A 21,914-nucleotide genomic window follows, 5' to 3' on the forward strand; every position below is an offset into this window, starting at 1 on the left:
TGTATTTTCAGCGCCATGGAAAATAAACCCTGCATTAAATGGGAAGCATGCTTTAGGAGATCAATTCAAAGGTTTTATAACTGTGAACACTGCGAAGATTAGCTACAGCACAGTGTCCTGATGCTGAAACTCCAGATCTGATGACAGCCCCCCAGGTCTGGTGCTGGGGGCGAGGTGCGTTCTGCCAAGCAGCTGTGTGCAAAGGGGGCTGTACCCCACGGCACATCACTGGCCAGCCTGGCTAGAGTACACGGAGCCCCAGATCAGGCTCAAGCCGTGTGGGACCTCACCCTGGCACCGGGAGGCACAGGGTACCTCAGGTACCCGGGAGCCGCTCGGATGAGGCTGGCACTAACTGATGGATGCAACACGGCGGCAGCGCGGCTCGCTCCTCCCCGGCACACTGAACAGAATGAATAACCGCATAAATCCCTGCCGCCAGCACGCGCGCGCACACACATAGACAGAGCAAAGCAAAGTGGTCCTGGGGAACATAAACTGAACTTGGCACCTGAAACTGAATTCATGCACACTTCTGCCTGTTTGTTTTTAAGCTGGTCCCATGCTTAGTGTATTTCTACAGCCTATCCTAACCAAAAATGGTTAGTTTAAGATTTCTTGCCTCAACCACAGAAAGGAGCAGCATAATCTTTCTGCTTCAAGAAGGAGAACTATCCCATGTCTCCTCTGTCTAGGAATACTCCAAGCAGCACCAGCAAATCCCATTCTTCACAGGCACCTTAGTATGCCTTCTCTACACCTTGAGTAGAGCTCTTTATCATACAGTGCAACTGCATGTTGCCCCCCAAAAAACCGAAACAAACCCAGAAACCAGTCAAAGACACTTGTTAGTAAAGCTAATCAAACACAAATTTGGACTCAATAGGTCAAACAATTTTTGAAACAGAAAACAAGGAATATTTTCAAAAAGTCAAGATCGGACATTTTTTAGATGTGAAAACTAAATATTCCCTCATGAAATTCCAGAATAAGGAAGTTTGGTCAGATTTTTGTTTTTGTCATTTTTTAATCAAGATTTATAATAAGATCCTAATTCCTTCCCCAAGAACAGATCAACTGATGTTACTCATTACTGTGCCAATGTACTAAAAATACATATACACTGTTCCTGCATAGAAGTAGCATACTTGCAGACCATGATGACAAATATATCAAAATAATGTCATTTTAGCTCTTGTTGTAGATAGCCAGAATATTTCCCTGTGGGCTGAGAATGACAATAGCTCAAAAAATACTGGATTTTAAATTGTAGTTATGGTTACCATTTTTTATTCAGTTTGGATAAGAATAACAACATTAATGGGAACATTTCACCTGTCTTTGTACTGTTAGCAGTTAAAGTTCATGGCCCTGGTGAGTACACACTCTTTCCACAGGCTGAGTAAGTCCTCAGCAAACATCTTTATATTATTAAAAGCTGGCTCAATAAATCCTAAAAAACTCAGGGCCTCCTGCAAGCTAAGATTAAGTTCAGCTGAAAGGCTTTCATGGATTTATACTTTATTACCCTTTCCCAATAATTGATCTTTAACAGTATTAGTATGTACCTACCAGAAGGAACAGAGAACTATTTATTCAGTAGTTTTATTTGGTTTTAAGAGAGGCTGACAGAGACACATTTAAAACTGTGTCTTTGACCAGGTGTTCCCCAACCCAATTTCTGTCCAACCAAAGGAAAAACCACTGAGTAACACACGCAGACCCTTCCCATAAATTTTCACTTACTCTGCCCAGTAACTGTTCTGTGCCCTGGGAAAACAAGGTTTGCTATGTTTGAGGCTTTGTCCTGGGTGATAGTAGACCTTAGTGAAAAGATATTGTGGAAAGAAAAAACCCTGGAGATTTCTGGAGGGGAAGGCAGCAGGGTGGAGAGCCAGACACACGCACACACCTGATGAATAGAGAGGCTCGTTAGATTGGACTGTAAAAAACCCACAAAGTTATCAGCGAGAAAAAACCCAAATAACTACAGGCACGGCAAGACTTGTGTTTGTAGAAAGGGCTGAATAATTTATGATTGGTTAGTCAGAAGACAAATATGAGATGGCAGAGGTATGCAAACTAGTGGAAGATAAGAAGGCCTGCTGGATGCCTCCTCTTTACCCTTCCTTATAAAAGTGAGATCAAAAGACAATTTAAATCTGATAAAAAGAAATACGACATGCAATTAACTTGTAAAATTCATTGCCACAGGATATAAAGGAATAACCAGGGAAAATTAAAGACAAGATTGGATGTTTCTCCCTGAATTGCTGGAATTAGATTTTTCAGGGGATCCAAATTACTGTATGAGTCAGTCACTGACTACCCAATGTCCAAACAAAAATATTATGTGATTGGCTATTTGGGCTACAGGTTTTAACATCTTTTTTAGAGCTGTCTGGCACTATTTGGCACGTGCAAAGACACCACCAAATGGGGCTCCTTTGTGATCCAGCCCAGCAAGGGAAGCAGTGCCACCTCTGTGTGGGGTCCTTGGAACCACACAGGTAGGAATCTATAAGCACAAGGCTGCACTTCCGTGGCATTTTCAATCATACTCTTAAAACCTCAGGGAGGGGCAGGTGGACAGGGTGTCTGGAAGTGGCCATCTAACACATTCCCGGGTTGTGCATAAAGTGCAGGCATGCAGTGGTACGGGAGTGGAAAGGCCAAAAAATCACTCATGGGAATAGAAGAATCCTGGGCATGAGGGTAAAAGTGTACAGGCAAAATCTCGAAGTGAAGATGCTGAAAAGAACAGAGGAGAGAAAAGCGTCTGCCTGAGGGATAAGAAAACCCTGTTTTTAGGTGGAGAGAGAAGAGACAATACTAATTACCTGCTCTCAGATTCACAGGGTGGGGGGAAACTGGAGGTATCCAGTATCTAGCTGAGTTATCTAATAAAATAGCATTTATTTTATTTATTTATGTTTACATTTTTATATTTATTAATTATTACACATTTATTTAATTATTAAATTCATTATAAACACACACACACACACACACACACAATTAAAATATCTAATGAATAATCTGAAATAAGCAGGTGTTGAAGGCAGGAACATGGGTCCCTCAGTGCCGGCTAAAAGAGATTAATTCCTGCCTTCAGTTTTCTGAGCTGTTCTCAGGAGGCATACAGCTCTGCCCTCTGCCTAAAACCAGAACTTGCATTCCTATCCTACACAACTATTTTGGATGTCCGCACAGTGTGAGTGACTGCTGGGGCTCCTCTGTTTCTGTAAATACAGAGTTTACTTGGATGATGCCAAATGAGAGATTTCCATCCAGTCTCTACCTGTGGCTGCTATCCCACCTCCAGTTTGTGGGTGGGACCCAAAGAGGGACTACTGTGCCAGCAAGAAGCTTTGTATGATTTGGAGAACACTAGCGTGGGGCACCTTGCAGCCTCCCTTTGGACCTCCTGGTGTGGGAAATGTGAAGAAAGATAAAGAAGCTCTGTTCAGCGCTTGTCTGAGATAGGAAAAAACCTGTGATCTGGTTAGCACTCTCACAAATCCAACCGGAGGCAACCCAAAAATGAGGTCTTAAATACAGTAGATGTATTTGCCATTCTGTGTGACAACCTCTCCGCTCTGCCTCATGACATTTTCATCTGACAAGAAGCAGTGCCCAGCGTGGGGGTCTCACGAGCAGGCTGAGCTGGCAAAGGGGAGCCCTGGGGCCAAAGGGACCCTGCCTGCACCTTGGCTGCTCCCAGGATGGTCACATCCGTGTGTTGGAGCACCAGGACTGGGTGGTAAGAGGGTGGAAGCAAGCGGCTGGAGCTGCTTCTTTCTGTGGCAGGGATGGCTTAGGCCAGACTTAAGTAAGCATTTACAGCATCATGGAGCTCACACAGGTTGATGTAAAATAGATCTGGTGGACACCTTCCTTAGATCCGTGATTGACAGCAGTATCATCTATCAGTGGAAAGGCCAAATCCTCACTTTTCAGAGTTACCAGCACAAGCCTAAAGGTTAAAAAATGTAATTTTTCTTTAAGAGGAGACTGCAGGTTATGGGAGCCCAGTGCTTAAGTGCTGGGGGTGGAAAGCGAAGGGAGGAAATTTAAATGTGCAGAAGACGCCTGATTTGCCATCTAGAAATATGCAAATATTTCTACTTAGCTGTATTAAACCTGAGATATATTGTAAGTCTATTACACAATGTAACAATGTCATTACATTGTCAAATCCTTCCTAATCGGTCTATTTAACACAGCAGCTGTAAAAGGGAAGAATTAAAAAATCTGTACTTCCCGTCTTGGACACAGGTCTTTTCTAATGTAGCAGTTGGAGTGCAACCATTTGAGGCATGATGATAAAAATAGAGATGTCTTGCAATTCCCACTGGACTACTGTGCCCACCAGTCACTTTAGCAGTGCTGGTGGCAGCATGCAGTTTTCTGAAGGGATGTAAAGGAATGAAAACATCTGTGAAAACTGAATTTCTCCAAGCTTTGTGATCACTAATAAGCTAGCTGTGAGACTGGATAAAAACACCTGGCAATCAATTTGACTACACTGAATGTAACAGTGGGCAAATCTTGTGTTTTAAACTGTCAGCATTGCCAGTTAACAAATTAAAGCTAAGAAGATACCAGAAAACTGCGTTTGAAGAAACAAACACTATGTCTAAAGCAACTGAAAAATGCCTGTGTTGCTAAATGACAGTACATTCAAGCGAAATGAAACCACTGTTTTTAACTGACTGTACCTACAACCCTTTCCCTGGAAATCTTGCTCACACATGGATGACTTGAAGAGAAATAACCTAGTCTTCAGCCAAGACAGCAATAAAGTCATGACATTCAATAGGCATAAGAGTAGTAATTATAAACTAAAAGCACCAAAGAGTTGGAAAGACATACTGCAAATGTAAGCTAGCAGCATGCTGTCTGTTGTTACATGCTGTAGGCTGAATGTGAAAGGAACAAGGCGATCTGAGCACAAAGATTAGTAGAAGTGTAATTACTACAGAAGAAAGGTGAATGAGGCAATCAATCACAATACAATACCTAGGGTGATCAGATAGATCACCCTAGAGACTGGACATTAGGAAGCATTTCTTTACCAAGAGCGAGGTCAAACAGTCCTAGAGAGGTGGTTGATGCCCCACGGCTGTCGGTGTTTCAGAGGCATTTGGACAATGCCCTTAATAACATGCTTTAACTTTTGGTCAGCCCTGAAGTGGTCAGGCAGTTGGACTAGACAATTGTTTTAGGTCACTTCCAACTGAAATTATTCTCTTCTCTTCCCTTCTCTGCTATCCTTTCTCACTACATTTCCCCCAGTTGCATAGCGCTTTCAAACCATTCTACAAAGGTTCCTGCAGTATATGCCAAGCCAATAACTCTGCTTAAACCTCCCCAAATTTTTTCATTTGGACAGGGGTGAGGCTGGGACACCATGAGACAGCACAATTTGTTTAACTAACATTTGCAAAAGTAGTTAATCATGGCTCAAATAGTCAGACTGACAGTTGTCTAATGTATTACACTGAGGCATTAACACTGAAATTTATGTTAACATGCTGCTAAAGCACCCCTAAGTAAATATAGGCATGTAGTAAAATAGAAGACACACTGAAAGTAGCTTTTAAAATCAAGCAGCACTACAAGCTGGGGATATCACAGTCCTGTGAGAAGGTATATATGCCAAAGAGAATAATGGGCAGTTGGAAAAGTCTGAAATAGCAAACACCTAGTTTAATAGGATGCTATTTTGGACCAATACGGAAATGTTCCTAAGTGATTCAGATTTCTGCCTGGAGAGCATAATTCACTGCTGCAAAAGCAAAACTTGTACAGCCGTGGAAGCAGCCATTCCTTTCACAGAGGAGCTATGGGGAAACAGCTGATGATGATCTGAGGTGGGAGTTATAAGGAATGTTATACAACAAAGCAGCTGGTCTGCAGCACATCTAGAAAGAAGCCCAGAAAGCTGGGTATTTCCTTGCATATCAATTAGAATCTATCATGCTATTCACTTGCTTCATTATTTTTTTTTTCAGATGCTAGAAATTATAAAATCTGAAAACCAAACCAACTATTTCACTACTTTTGAGAATATGCTGAGGTAGGCAGGTAAATGAATTTGGCACAATCTGTCTACCTCTAACTTCTACATCAGCGCTTACATTAACAACTGATGTTTGGAATGGAGAATTTACACGTATGAATGGAAATCTCAGCAACTATCTTGTCTATGGATATGATGGGAATTCATTGTAGTAAGGCAGGATATGAACATCTCAAATCGATTAAAAACAAGTGGTGAAAACAGTATTTCTGCAAGTATCTTCATATACTGGGTATCTCTACTAGCAACAAGTTTAAAGCCAGTCCCTAAAAAATGTGAGCAAATTTGAACATATCGAGTCTAAAACCAGAAAATTCTTGGTCTGCCAGTTGCTTACCTCCTTCTTACTGTACATTGCCAAGTCACTGAAACCTTATGGCTCATAAGCATAATTGGAAATTATATAATATACATTTACAGTATATAATATTTTGTAATATATAGTATTTAACAATATTAGTTGCTAATATTATTATTGTTGTTATCAAAGATATCTTCTGAGATTCACATACGAGAAGTCATCAATCATTTGAAAGACTGCATAAATCATTTACAGAATATGGGTGAGTATGGACAGAGAACCTCATAATTTCTAATTCATTTGCCTGTGACATTTGACTTTAGGACACATTCCTAAAAAAAGTGAACTGAATTAGGAATTGCTAAACATTTTACTGCAGGCACTGAGATATATTGATCTTACTCCATATTGGAATGGACATAACCAATTCAGGCTTGGGAAAATATCTTTAATCTTCTAAGAAGGTAATTATAATATCACAAACGAATTCTTTTTAGTACAAGGTCTCTGGCTTTTAACAGGCTTTCTATTACAAACCTGTCTTCATTCTTGGATTTTTCACATCTCCAGTGCTCTAACCTATTCAATCTATTCTGGTGTGTATCTCTTCTAGTTTGTACTGCTGGAATTGTCTATTTGCAAATGACTGAATAGTCTTTGGGTGAACAAAATCAAAGTTTCTCACGTACCAGATGACTACAATTAACACCAGACAACCGAGTTAACCAGCATCTCTCTCTAGACCAATTAAGAATTATTTATTGATATTTGGATAGTTTCAGTGGGGCCGAGAGATTGTAATTTCCTGCTCCAAATCTCCCAGAGCAAGAATGTAACCATACTTTCCCCAGAAACCAGAAACTGTATTATTGGCTATTCTGCATGTTTGGGAGAGATAGTGCATCTGATTTTGATGATGAAGAGAAGATGATCTAGACTGAATATAAAATGCCTTTCCCCAGGAAAAGAGAATCAACTTGTTTCCATGAATTACTTTGATTTCAATTAATTGACACTTTTAAATAAAAAATCATTTAATCAGAAATCTTACACTAGCCTTGCTGACTTCCTTCATCAGCAGATAGCTCAGCAGTTACACAGAATATGGATGCAGCCCTCAGATCAAAACTTTGATCTCCAAGCCTCATGATGACAAAATGTGATACTCCCCAGTGGGAAGGAAGTCACTAGACACACCTCACTCAGGTTGCCTAATTCACTGTAGGCACTCCTCTACTCAAAATAACATGGTAGTGACACTAGCATAAGATCACAAACCCCATGTCAATCAACAAATACATGCTGTTGAATTCTTTAGCATATACCAGAAAGAAATTTCAACGTCAACTGCATCATACCAAAGCAGCAGATTTCTTTTGAATAGCAGACATACACCACCTAGAAAGAGAAGACCAGAGCCTGATGACTACTCATAGCAAATGCTACCTCACTCAGCAGCGAAGGTACAGTCAGTGAAAGCAAATGTGAAAGAATATAGCCCATAGATGATAGTCAAAAGACATTATTTTTCCTATGCAATTCTAAAAACTGCACTGCCAGGACTGTCAGACATGAAGATATGTCACTAGATATTAGTTTTAAAAACCTACAAAATGTGGGACTGATTTAGCTTAAAGAGCACATCTGTTCATTGCACATAATTATGGCTGATGAAATTATCAGGAAATTTTGATTTCCAGTCTTACTACTACTACTTCCAGAGTATTTTCTAGAGTGAAGTGGGCAGAGTGTTCCTGAGATGAATTCAAGTTGGGCTGGCAGGAGAACCCACAATGTGGAATTTGCTCCTGCTGGAACTTGGTGTTGCTGGGATTTATAATGAGATGTGATGTGAGATGTGTCCCCTTGGTTGAGGATACACTTAATTACAGACCATAGCTGGGTTATTTAGAGTTCAAATTACACTGGAAAGGGGCTGTTTATATTGTTTATCATGAGCAGCAGATTTACTGTCTGTCTGTATTTAAACTATATAATATGTCTAAATACCAAGGTGACAGACACACAATGTATCATTACATAAATATATTGCATTAATTCAAATTAAAGGTTCAGCAGATCTTGTAACACACTAGATATGGATTTGTTTACAAAGGTTTGACAAAAGTGCCATATGATAGTTCATTACCAGTCTAATTAATGAAAAATAGATCCAGCAATATGCAACAGCCGCTGCTATCACTTAATGCTCTGAAATGAGGTTTGCCAGCCATGAAGTTCAAGAGCCTGATTGCAGATAATGGACTTAAGCTTCCTGTTGGGAATTTGTTCATTCTGCAGCCTCAACAGAATTTGAACTTGTGACTTTTCCATCAGGCTGTAGCTTGACTAGAGGTAAAATAGAAGCAGCTGTGGGGAAACTGCTAATGGACTAACTGAAACACTTGAAACCTTTTACTGGGCTGGACCACCAAGCAGCCTAGTTGCCCTCGAGAACTGTTCTATGACTAGAAGTGGGCTCAAATTTAAGGTGAAAAAGTTCGAAACAGGAGTTTCAACCCCCAAATTCATATCTAGGAGTTGCACAAAGCTTAGGCACTACAATTCACTGCTTCCAGCATTTGAAGGGAAGTGTGCTCTTGTGCTTTTCGCTTGCCCTTGCCAGGCTTCCTCACGCAGGAGTCCCAAAGCCTCCTACAGAGTCAGTGGAGAGAAAGAAGTTCCTCTGAAAGCCCAGTGGACTTCAGGCATGCAGGTGAAACTGGTAGGATCTTCATTCTTCTGATCCCAGCTTGTTATTTATTATTCCTCATTATTTTTATAACATGCCACCATGTGGGAGCTGCCCTCACAGACTGAGATTATATTGTGATGGTAAAACCTCTCATACGCACAGGACAGTGGCCAGAAGTTTGATTTTGTCAGGTCACATGCAACTGTCTTGGAGGCCCATTGCCAGGGAAAAGACAATGGGCTCTTGGTTTACTTCAGTGTCCCTGAATGGCTTGACAGGGAGTGGATGCCACAGTTTCTTCCTGATTAGCAGACGTGTCCCCTTTTATTTCAGGGATCTTCAGGGAGCACAGTTCCTCCTAAGGCACAGGCAGACACGGAGTTCTTCCCAGGTGTCGGTGTCCCTGGGCCCTGGCAGGCAGCAGTCAGGAGATGCAGTGCCTGGATTGCTACTCTTCTGCGCAGCGTAACGCATCAACACAGCTCTGCAGTGCTAACAGCCAACCTTCAGCCTAACATGCCTGGGAAATTTAGGATTTGCAGAAGTAAGTACATCTATTAAGTACATTAAGTACCTGGGATGGTATGTTGTACGCCCTTTACATTACCTACACAAGCTCATATACAATCAGAGCAAATGAGGGATGGCAGGTAACTCCTGACGGAACAAAATACAAATGAAGGTTTAATACTACACTATTATTACCACCTTTACAGAAATAAACAAGGGTACAAAACTGTCAAATAATGTGATAGATATCATTACCAACCTGCTAGCACACAGCGATGCTTCATGAACTAATTTGTCAGGGTAGTGACATTTTAGGCATACTAATGTAAGCACAGAGCTTTCACCCTGAATAATTTTTTTTCTGGTTATTAACGGAAAAAAAATCAAGGCTGTCTGAATGTGACCCTTGAGGCAATCCTCAAATTTATTATTTCTAGCTCTTGGGCCATTCCCCTATGTGATTTGTGTTTGATCACAAAAATAATCAGAGAACAGATCTGCTGGAGATGTATAGCAAATTTAATTAATAGTAAACAGACTAAGTCTTCTAAAATATTATTGTTGCACTGTAACAATAAGCAGAAAGAATAACTGAATGGATGTATAAGTAAATAATCAAATGCATGAAAAGTAATAGGCCAAAACTGGCCATGTGCTTATAAGGAGACCTTAGCAGTGAGTGCACTGAGTTCCCCCTGCAGCCGTCTTTTCTCCAGGCTGAACAAGCCGAGGTCCCTCAGCCTCTCCTCACAGGGCAAATGCTCCAGCACTGATCATCTTGGTGGCCTTCACTGAACTCAATTGAGTTTATTCACATCTTTCACGTGTGGTGTTGGAGGGGAAAAATGGGGTGCAGTATCTTAGGTGCCGTCTAATGAGTGCCGAGAAAAGGGAGATAATCATGTGTCTTTATCTATTGATTGTGCTCTGGTTAGTACAGCCTTTGCAGCTAGAGCACGCTTTGCCACGACTGCAAAGCCAAGGTGTCAGGCAGACAGCTACTTTCCGTAGCACAAGCTGCAAGATAACTTGCTAAAGGTTCTTCCTCAAAAGATTAAACCTGGAGAGATGCTGAACATCAGAAACTCCCTTCGGCGATGCTAAAGTCATGGACAAAAATCAATTAGCAGAAGACAGACACAGAATAATTAATGGCCAGAAATTCAAGCTACTTGTTTAGTTTCCAGAAACTCTGCTAGTAGCTGTACAGTGTTTTGCAGAACAAAGTTCCCTTTTCATTCAGTGCACCAGCATAGGAAGACGTCCAGAAGCAAATAGCTGTTGGCTGCTAATTAATTCTGCTAGCAAGTGGTGGAGTTGCAAGGGGCACAGAAGATGCTTTCAAGACTAGAGATTGCCTATATGAATGTAGGTGCAACAAGAAGAGCAGGTGAACTACAGAGAAAGGAGAAAGAAACAATCCAGTAAACTCCAACACTCACGGAGGCCCATGGCAGGAGACCTGGCTGGACTATTTCATGAACAGTAGGAGGGTAGCTATGAGCTGCTTAAAGGAAAGGGGGAAAAAATCTACATCAGTCACCCCATGATAACTTGCAGAGTTTTGGACAAGGAAGAACATTTTCTGGGGATCAACACCTCAGACTGAAGTTAATCACTGGCAGAAAACTTGCCAGCTGAATGGAGACAGGAAAGGGAGGAGAAACAAAAGCCGAATTGCACAGATTGCTAGAGTTTCCACACAACACCATTTGGGAGAGCAGCAAACCACTCCAGGACGTCTAATGCTTCTAGTAAGTTCACATTCTTTAAAGATTTATGTGTTTCTAGTAAGTTCTAAATGGCTGAAGTAGGTTAGTTTTACTAAATTGTCAGTCTAGTGCTTTCTTATGATTGTGTGCTGACAGAACCTGACTGCTGCAAAGTTTCAGGTGCACCACAAAATCTCGGAATAATGGTAAGTCTGGTTAAGGATGGCAGCCGTGTTTGTTGTTGCCAGGGGGAGCGAGTGCCTGAATTTCTAGCTTTCCCTTGACGGGTGGCTGGTAAAGGCTGGGAAGATTTTTGAATATTCTTTCCACTTTCGGCTAGTCATGGGAATCTTGGGGCAAGATGGTGACCTGGTACTGGACAGGGTTACATTAGGTACCTCCCCTGCTTGCCTGCCACAAAACAAGCGCCAATTCCAATACCTGCCTTTCCACCTACTCACGTGCCTCGTGCTAAAGATCCTTTCTCCATTGTGGGGACTCCTTGGTGGGAGAAGGTGTGTATTTACCAGAGAATGAGGCAGAAGGCAAACCCTTGCTTTACACATTAGCCCTAACCAGCACAGCGGTCTGCTGTGCCATGGGACACAGCATAACTCTTTTTTAGACCAGGGTGACACTTTGTTATTCACTGTTCACACTGAGACCCATGTGTAGGTCTCAGCGGACCCACAGGTAGACCCAGCTACAAGCACAGGACTCTGTGTGCTATCTGCTGTCTGTAGATGCACGGGAGAATGTGTTTCTTATCCCAGTTATCTATAAGTTAATTTAAGATACAGGCAGATGAAATTAAAGGCTGAAGAGGAGGAAGCTGAGAGAGAAGTTGGGACACCGATATCCTGAAGTTCCACAGATGTTCTGTGAAAAGCACTTCCTCCAAACCATTAGAAAAACCAAGAAATTACCAGATGATTTTGTTAGCTATCCCTGATTTCTGCCTTTATTGGGAAACTGTTTTCCTGCGGATTCTTTTTCAAAGTAGGGTTTTGACTGGTTGTGGGCCTATTCACCATTCTCACGGACAATTTCTACAGCAAAGAAGGGGAGGAATAGTCTCTCAAAATAGTTGTAGAAGATGTATGATATATCCTATGCCAGTCATTGGCAGAGCAGAAACCTGGACTGTCATGCAGTCAGCACCAATGTTGTCAGATGTTTCTAGGTAGGTTTTCAAACTTATTGCAGTGTATACATGTCTGACCACAGAGGTGACATAAGGAGAACACAACATATGCACGTATGTGCATGGCATCTATGCATGTATATACAAGATGTGTAATATGTCCATTAAATGTATCCAGCTGCCATGATTTTCAGTGAGATCAGCTCTCAACCCCTCATTCTTCCAACATACGTGCCAGCTGTATCACATGCGTAAGAAGATGTCTTTTGGAGAACATAAGAAACATGGACTGACTGGTATTTAGGGACTTTGTGATTTTATAACTAGAGAAGCCTTGGGCAAATGACAGTTGACACAGACCTATTCTGGATTTACACCTGATTACTGTAAATAGAGTCTGATTCCAGTAGTTTTCATTCAGAAGCAAAACAGAAGCGGGTGTTTTTATCTTAAAATAAACTAGAGCTGGGGCACTCACCTATCACACAAAATGGTTTCCTTGCAAAGCGCAGTCTTCCTTGCCATCCTCGGTATCGACAACAGCATCCAGCAGACCAGATACGAATAATAAATTCCAAACCAAAGACAACAATCATGACAAATTCCTAGAAAGGGCAAATAAGAAAAATGCCTGTTACAGATAAAGAGCACTGAAACATCAGGAAACTTAAGACCACCGTGTGTGTCTTGCAATCTACCCTGAGCATCTGATGATCCCAAGACAAACTTGGGGTCCTGCTCCCCGGGATGGTTACACATCTACCCACAGAACACAGACCTCGGAGCTTCCTACTGAATAGTCCAAGTCTAACCTGAACAACATTAAATATCTGCTAAGATCGGCTACTAAATATGAGACACTGAAGCACTGAATCATACACAAATATATCAAAGCAAAATACTCAGTGACTTCGGATATTGAGGATCAGTCCACAGGTGATTTAGACAGCTAGTGAAGCATACATTATATATCCACATCCATAAAGTTAGTTCTCAGTCTGAAGGCTGAATATTTTGGTAGATACATTCTCATTGTGGCAATATGCAGGTGAAGTGATTGAGATGATGCAGAAGCATTTAGGAAATCAATTTGTTCCCAGAAGCAGGTTAAGATACATGCAAGTGTAATTACATACAATGGGTATGTAATTGTTTCTAAGACAGTAAAATGAATGTTCACACTAGCCATAACTTTCCTTGGACAACTTGTGAATGAAAGCATTTCAAAATCTCGCCTTGCTTGTCTGGCTTCCTTTCACATTGGAACCTTTTTTAAGACTTTCCATTTTAATAGCATCAACCTGTATTTAAGCAATTTTTACCGGAAGAGATCTTTCAGTATAACAGTGAGGTCAACAGCGTTAGAGCAATAGTTTGGAGCTCCATACCTGACGGAAATCTGAATTCCTAGAATCTGCAGAGATATAGTACTGGTATGGAACTGTAAACATAGATACTCCTCTGGAATACCACCATAGCATTATAGGTTTTGAAATGATAAAATAAAAATTTGTGTGTTCACAAGAAGAAGGAGAAAAATACTTGAAGCAGCTTCTTAAACAGTTCATCAAGAAGAAGAGGATGAAAAGTTGTATTTTATTTGGCAGTTGAATGTATTTCCATGTCCAAGAGAAAGCTGTTCCTTGTCAGCCAATTAATGTGTTATTCCTGCAGGATGAGGACTAGTGTGGTACTGGCAAGAAAGCACTGCAAATGAATTAAATAGAAAAATATTTGCAAGGGAAGGGTTGATCCAATATTGACTTTTTCCCAATAAACAGTTTGCATGTTTTCAGACTGTGAGACCTTACAACTCTACAAGCTAATAAGGCTGTAAATATTTATGTCAACTCAGGCATTAATTTACCTGAACCAACGTCACTATTAATATTGTGTCATGTAATGGTGCTTTACTAGCTTATCATTAGTGGCATTACACTGAAACATTGTGAATTTAATTTGCTTTTGCTGTCAGAGAACAATTTGAAAACAGTATTCCTTCCTAAAACATGTCAACTTGTATAACTCCATCACATTGAAAGAGTTATTAGAACCTTCTTCAGTGTCTTCGTTTCCAGTTTTGTAAATCCTATATTGAATGCCTAAATCACAAAAGCAGAATGAGGTCCCTTTGGTAAAATGCGGCTAAAGAAAATGCCATATTTTTTGTTAGAAAAGAACACATGAAAAAATGAGTGTGATGGTTAAGGTTTTCTTTTTATCCATTCTACTACAAGAAACTTCAACTTAATTCCATGAACAGAGCTATTACACAACTTCAGAAAGGATTATGTGCAAAACTGAAGAAGTTCTCCATATAGTAACAATAATTCTTAATATTTGGCTACCATGTGGTACATTTCCTTGTAGGAAACTCTGTGTAGGCCAAGAATAAAATGGACAAGAAGCCAACTGGAAAAAAGGAAGATTATGTATTTTAGTTATTTAACTACCACTTTTATAGTGGTAGTTAAATCATGAGTTGTCAAATCTGGTTTACACATTGCTAGATGATGTCTCTGAGTTTATGGGAGCTGATGGCAGGCCTCCAGGCCATTTGACATGAGATTCTCCTGATGAAGTCCCTTCTTTGGGGCAGGGGTAAGAGATACCGATGGAAAGGATGCCAGAGAAACATGAAACATTCTTTTCTTCCAATAAAACCTTTTCCTTGTTAAAATCTAATCACGTTTCATTTGACTAAGGTTTGTCATTTCCCTGGAAAACATACTGTGTGTACAGATGCATGAGAAACACCTCCTGCTTTGTAAGTACACTGAAATTGTCACAGGTGCCTTACAGGAGCTGGACACACACAGGAGCATGTCCTCTCATACTCTAGACCCCAGCTGGGCCTCCGATGGAGAACTGGCAAGAACAGAAAGTACATAATGATTCTGGAAGGACTAGTCTACAGCTCCAATTCAGCTAAATTAGTATCACAAAACTGCTGGTAGAAGTTGAAAAGAGGTACTTTTTTTTTTTGTAGTTTATTCTTCTGGTTCCTATTAGTGCTATGCAGTTTTGTATTCATCATCTGTACTACCATTAGCAATCACTATTCGCTACGCTTACTCACTTATCCAAAGACGAAAAAAGTCATTGTGTGCAGAAAGCGCATGTTTGGGAGTCCTTGTACTACACGGTGTACTCATGTCAGAGGCAGAAATCCTATTTGTCTCTCACACACAAATGCATATACGTGGACTACAAAGAGAAACTTTGTGGACATGTATCTATTTTGAGAGAGAAAAAGAGCAAAAGGATGTTTTCTCAAAAAAGAAAAAATTTTTGGAGGGTGGGGTATGGGTATAAGATTTTTCTTGGACAAATGTTGTGAAATACCTTTGTTCATTCCTTGAGAAAAACAGTTACCATTTCTAACAACACTATGAATTTGTGCACAGTGATATCCTCTCAAAATTAACTGAAAATGGTGCTGCTTAAGGAGATTTTAACAACAGCCACTGTAGTTATAGTAAGTGAACTCAGATACAGTAAATATGGCTCTGTGCACTGGAATGCTGAAAGAACTGCTGATTGGAAAAACACTATATATGATTTTCTTCCACACCTATCAAGTTTCTGGAGGTTTAAAAATACAGCATAAGCTTTAATAACAGAAAAGACATTGAACAAAGTGGAGATGAGGTTTCACACTTATTTTTGCACTTTCTGAAATAGCCATGTTTCAAAATGATCCTTATATCCTGGTGACTCCTGCATCCTCAAAGAACAAATTTTTGAAGGGAATACATATCATTAAGAATAAAGTCTAAAGGAAAAGGATTTTCCTAGAAAATGTGAATGCATTTTAACAGAACTCTTCACACTATTTTGTACTTCATGTATTTTGGATTGTTCCAGGTTGAAACCAGAGAGAAACAAAGAATCCCACACCACTGTGAAAAAAGTAATGTTTTAGTAATCAGTGCACTCAGTCACAATGTAAAGTCCAATCTCTGTCAAGGTTAATGTAGGCCAGGGAATGACATTATTTTTTCCTATGGCAGCTGCACAGTCATGAGGTTCTTGGTTGTCTGTGGACAAAAGTTGGAACGACGCATCCCAAACAAGATCAGATATTTTTTTTTTTTTTAGATTTCATTTGGAATGGCTTATTACAAAATTAAGCCTAAATCTAGGCTTTTAAATAACTTGATTTTAGTTCCTTAGCAATCGAAACAGAAAATCAGAACATAATTGGAAAGGCATGTGACGGAAAAAAATCATTAGACCTCACGATTTGTAGGCTTGCTGTAGAAATTATGGATTATAAGTATCTCTGTCCTATGTATAATATGATAGAACCTCATTAATTTTGGATTACTTATGAGATATGAATAACAACATTTACATCAGAATGGGAAAATCCTGCCCTGTTGATAAATCTGGCCTCCTTCAAAATTCAGCAAAGCTATATTTGAACTGATGGGCAAGTTTAGCTTTACTGGAAGCTCAACCCTTCCCTTCCTAGGTCGAGCAGGGATGCCTTGGCCTTCGCCATTTCTTCCTTTTCCCCTATAGTGTCATCCTTTTCCAATCACAGCTGCATCTGGTCTTGCACCACAGTTACCAAATCTAACTTTTCTGGCTATTTAAGCTCACAGCATGCACAACCCACCCACCCACCCTACAGTAACTGACATGGCAGATGCATTGGTGGTCCGGACAGTGGAAAGTCTTCCTCCTAAAAGCACTGTTCATCCAGGCTGATGAACTATTCATTCTGAAATGGTTCTGCATACACAGCTCCAGTTGTCACAGGGAACTATGCATATGCAGGAGAAGCGAGGCTGGAGCGCCAGTGTTCTCCTGAAGTTTTTTCCTTCTGTGTGTGCCATGGGAACAATGCAGGTCACACAGATGGCAGGAAAGGAAAATAAGAGGTCATCCAGAGCAGGTTTCTATTAACAAAAGGCCCTGGAGGACTGTAATGAACAGGGTTGATAATTAATTAAATCAAGCATACTTAGTACAATCGAGCTATGATGAGCAATTTTTTTTTTCCTATCTAATTAGGGTACAAGTGATGATTGGTTGAAATTGCCTACATTAATATGCTTATCAGGTATTTGTCAATGATAAGGATCTCCCTAAGCATAACATTATAACAGTAAAAAAGCGGTTTTATCATAGCTTTCTTGTTCATTAATGTAACTGCTTATTAAAACTGAAAATAATTTGTTGCTGCTGAAATCAGGTGCTTTGGTTGTAGACTGTCATTTCTGGGAATCAGAGCTATTTTTGAGATGAGAAATGACCAAAGCTGATCACTCTGTACTCTTCTTCTAGGATGCTCCTGGTTACTTTGCAATGTGTAAATGAGCTGAGGTTTGGATATAAGAAATCTGCCCACAAGACAATGGCTCTGCTGTGGTTTTAATTACATTTTTTGTATGGAAATAGATATTCCTTGTATGGAAATTATATTAAGTATTCTAAAGGCTAGTGAAGTAGGATAACACAGCTGCAGGCTGATGTAAGGAGCTGCCTGCCTTGAACTCATAGAAGAACTGGGTCTACAAGTGACATCATCAGAAGCCCAGGAAATGGGCTAGAATAAATCCAATTAATTCCCTGAAATAAGCGTTAATAAGGCCACAAGTGTTTCCCTGCTGAAGACAACATCTCTGCAGCATAGCTGCACTGCAGATGCGTATCTGGTGTAAATCAGCACAGCCTCACTAAACTCCCAACAGCAGGAATAGGAGGAGCGATGTCATCTGATAGTGCTCGGGAAGGGTCCCTTCTTCCCTAAAAATCCATAGACAAGGACTTCCAGTGTTTCCAAATCAGCTGGAAAAGAGGGAGGATAAACATTTTCTAGTCCTTTAATTTAAAGCTGACTGGTTTAAGAATGTTATCAGCTGCTAAAATCTCTTTATGGTGACACATGAGTAGTTGACACTATTAAAACAGCAATGCTTTATTATTCATGGTCAAAGAGGATGAGATTGTTTTCTCATTTAATTAAAGCAAGAACGTAACACCTCAGCTTCTGCATTCCTCTCTCAAGCGAAAAAAACCCTCTACTGATTGAAAGTACTGAGCACCAGAGTTGGACTCTACACTTTAAACAGACACTATCAGGAGGCAAGGGGGAGCACAACACTAGTCCGCCTCAGAGAAACTTGAGGAAGGTTTGATGCAGAAGCTGGAAAAGTAATAGAGGTACTTCTGTTACACCAGCCAGTTTTCAGACTAAAGTGAGCAGATACAAATATGTGCATGCTTTATAATTTAAAATCATGGTATAATTTGAACACATTTGTATTATTCCTGGTTCAGGATCAGAAAGGGAGATCTTTGATCTAAACAGCTAACAAATACATCTTACACATGCATACGTACACTTAAGGAACTAATGTTTTAATTCTTTCCAACTGCAGTTTAGCAGTGGGAGAGGCAGCCATAAATCTGAAAACATAACCCAGAATAGACCCTATTAGTGGCAGCCATAAATAGCAATCAGAGACTCCAGTTCAGATCCCAGTGCAATACACAATAAGCATGAAAAGAAATTTATGCACCCTTTTATCACTTATCAGTTTTATAATGAATGTGATACTTTGACTACACTTGCTTTTCCAAATTATGATTAAGATTTCCCACGTTGATTTTATGTTAATAGAGGATTATTGAGAAATCACTTCTGTGCCTTTTAATCTAATACACAGCTACAAGTCTATTGATATAATATTAAAATCCCAGTGATACGCTTAGTTTTAATTAGCCACCTCTTATATAGGACTTCTGCTGCTCAACCCTTTTAGCTTTTTGTGTTTATTACTTGAAATGGCATCTATCAGTCATGTCTCTTTACTCACAGCAGAAAAAAGCCCAGGATCTTTATGTCAAGTAAAACCTGTTTTGAATCACTTAGTACAAGCACACACTAGAATGATGTAGCTCCTATTTAATTATATTTTTCTTCATCTCTTATAGAGTAAATACAAATATTTACCATATCAGACCCAATACACAATTCCTAGCACTGAAACTGCGCTAGCCTTCCTCAGCATCCACGAAGGACAGACCCACTTCTGCCTTCCCAGATCAGCAGACCCACTTCACACCACCACCAAGGACCAGTCGCTGAGGATCTGCTGGTGCCACAGGAACGAGCGTCACAGAGGTGCACTGGACAGCCAAGCTCCTGGCCGCTGGCCATCATGGTTGCTGTGATTGCCATGTCAGTGCACATGTGGGAAAGCACATCCCAAAACTCCTTTTGGCTTTTGGTGGACATGGTTCTTCTAGGAAGACCCTGATGATCACTGAAAACACTTCTTCAAACACTGAAAAAGTCTATCCTGCTTTTCCCCAGATACAGGATCACCCTTAAAGATGGTGTTTGCCAGCCATTTGCACTCACTGCTTTGTGCCATGTCATTTATTTGTCGGGTACAACTATGCTTCTGAGAGAATTCCTGAAAGCAGAAGATAGCCATAAAACTCATGCTATAGAAAAATTTTCTACTTTCCAAACATTTATATCCTGCTTTGAGCTTGTTCACATTTTCTTTCTCTGTAGTGAGATATCAGCATTAAATGGTCTCATTTTGGTTTTAAAATTATCCACATATTGAAAACAATGAAGCTCTGTACAGCTGTACCCAGGCCTTTGCCTCTCCTTTGTGATTTCTTCACGCATTTTTTTCTGCTATAGTCACATTTTTGATGTCACGTTACAGGCAGACAGTCAAGCACATGTCTCTAGCAACACAGCTCCCAAATCTTTTGAAATCTTTGTGAAGAATTTGCTATCTTTTGCTGTGTCCAACAGAAATGCAGAACGGGAGTCAGAGCCAGTACAGGCTCCGAGCCCTTTCATGCTCTGGTATCCATGTTGATTTTGTATTGATGGGAGGGGTTTGGTCTTAGCATGTTTGGCGGTTTTAAATCCTAGAGACTCTGCAAATGATATTTGCTGTGTTCTTTTTAAAATGATTTCTTCTGGCAGTTTCCCAGTTTGCAAAGCTCATTAACAGAGCTTCCCTAGGAGTACATCAATGCATGTTTTGACCACCAGGAAACCTATGGGCATCTGGGGTGATATTCACTGAAATGTTTCCAGTAAAACATTTTCAGAAAGCAATTTTAAGAAAGTGTATTCTGACAACTGGCAACTTTTAGCAAACCTGACTTGGGAGGCACTGTACCCAATCTTATGCTTTTTGTTAAACATTTATATTCCTTATAAGTTTCCTTAGGTTCAGTAAAACATTGACATTGTCCCCTCTTTTCAGTCCAATAACTAGACTTTGAAAGCCAGCATACCAAGTCTCCTGTTTTACAAATTCTGCCATTTGCTGAGTGTTTTGCAGTTTTCCCTATTATCTTTTTTCAACGCTTATGGAATTTTGGTCTCTTGGAAAAAGAAAAGAACACCCCCTTCCACATCCTCTCAAAAACATACATATATCTTTGTGAGACATTAATTTCCTGTGATCATATCTTCATATGGTACAATCAGCTAATTCCTGTCTGGTTCAGCTTTGATACCAAAGTTATTATCCTGTTCATGGCATACACCCTTTCCTTAGGCACTCCATGGAAGTCTACAAGTCTAAAATGGCCAGTACTTATTTTGCTAATTCATCTTCGTAGCTCACCCACAGTTCATGGTCCTCAAGACTGGACTTGGTTTGAGTGTGTCTGTCTATCTACCGTCACCTACACGTTAAATTCTCTTTGGACTTTTGTGTTATAGGTATGTCTGCTGTGGATCCTTACAGAAATTTTTAACATTTGCCTGTATTTTGATACTTGCTTGACTTCGCAGTTTTTACATTGAATCTTGTGAAGAGATTTCTCCTGTCATTTGAGGAGGGTTCACATTTTGGCTGTAGCAATCCCTGTCTTCACATGTTCTGTCACATCCGTGCAAAGTGACTGACTGGAATGCGGTTTCTGTGTGTTACTCAGATGGTGGGTGTTCCCTAGGTTTCCAAACAGCTTTCACATCAATGATATTCTTCTTTTTCAGCATTCTTTTCCTTTTGACATTTAGTGTTTTGTAGACTTTTTCCTTACGTATTATTTATAACCAAGTACTTTGGCTTTCCTCTGGAGACTTATTCTGAATTTCCATTTGGCAAATCCATATTTCCCTAACAAGGGTCAGGTCTGGATTTCTGATAGAGAGTTTGATATCTACCCGTTTTTACTGTTGCAGTCTAAACTGTTTGTTGCCTATTTTAAGGAGGTAGCTTTTGCTCTCCATATAACAAGTTTAGATTCTTGTCAAACTCTGTCACAAAGCCCATGAAATTCAATACTGCAGAGTTTAGCATAAACTATTACAAATCTACACCTATAGAAACTGTTACACTTACAACTTCAAAGTAGATTCCCATGGCACCTTGTTATCACTTAAACTGATAAAACAAGGAGGAAGACATGACCTAGAAGAGCAGTTGTGCAAGGAGTGCTGCTCATTTGTTCTTAAAGGAGGTCAAGGA

At 40.1% G+C, this 21,914-nt stretch overlaps 1 protein-coding gene across 1 annotated transcript in view; it reads right to left on the reverse strand.

Annotated features, from left to right (window-relative positions):
• Positions 1-21,914, reverse strand: part of KCNQ5 (potassium voltage-gated channel subfamily Q member 5) — a 91,701-nt gene that overhangs the window by 63,071 nt on the left and 6,716 nt on the right. Inside the window, exon 2 of the mRNA XM_040599158.1 lies at positions 12,926-13,052. Within this exon, the coding sequence (XP_040455092.1) occupies positions 12,926-13,043 (118 nt within the window). The 5' untranslated portion in view covers positions 13,044-13,052. The remainder of the gene's footprint in view (positions 1-12,925; positions 13,053-21,914) is intronic.

This window comes from Falco naumanni, chromosome 6 (genome assembly GCF_017639655.2).
Source record: "Falco naumanni isolate bFalNau1 chromosome 6, bFalNau1.pat, whole genome shotgun sequence".
Lineage (NCBI taxonomy): Eukaryota > Metazoa > Chordata > Aves > Falconiformes > Falconidae > Falco > Falco naumanni.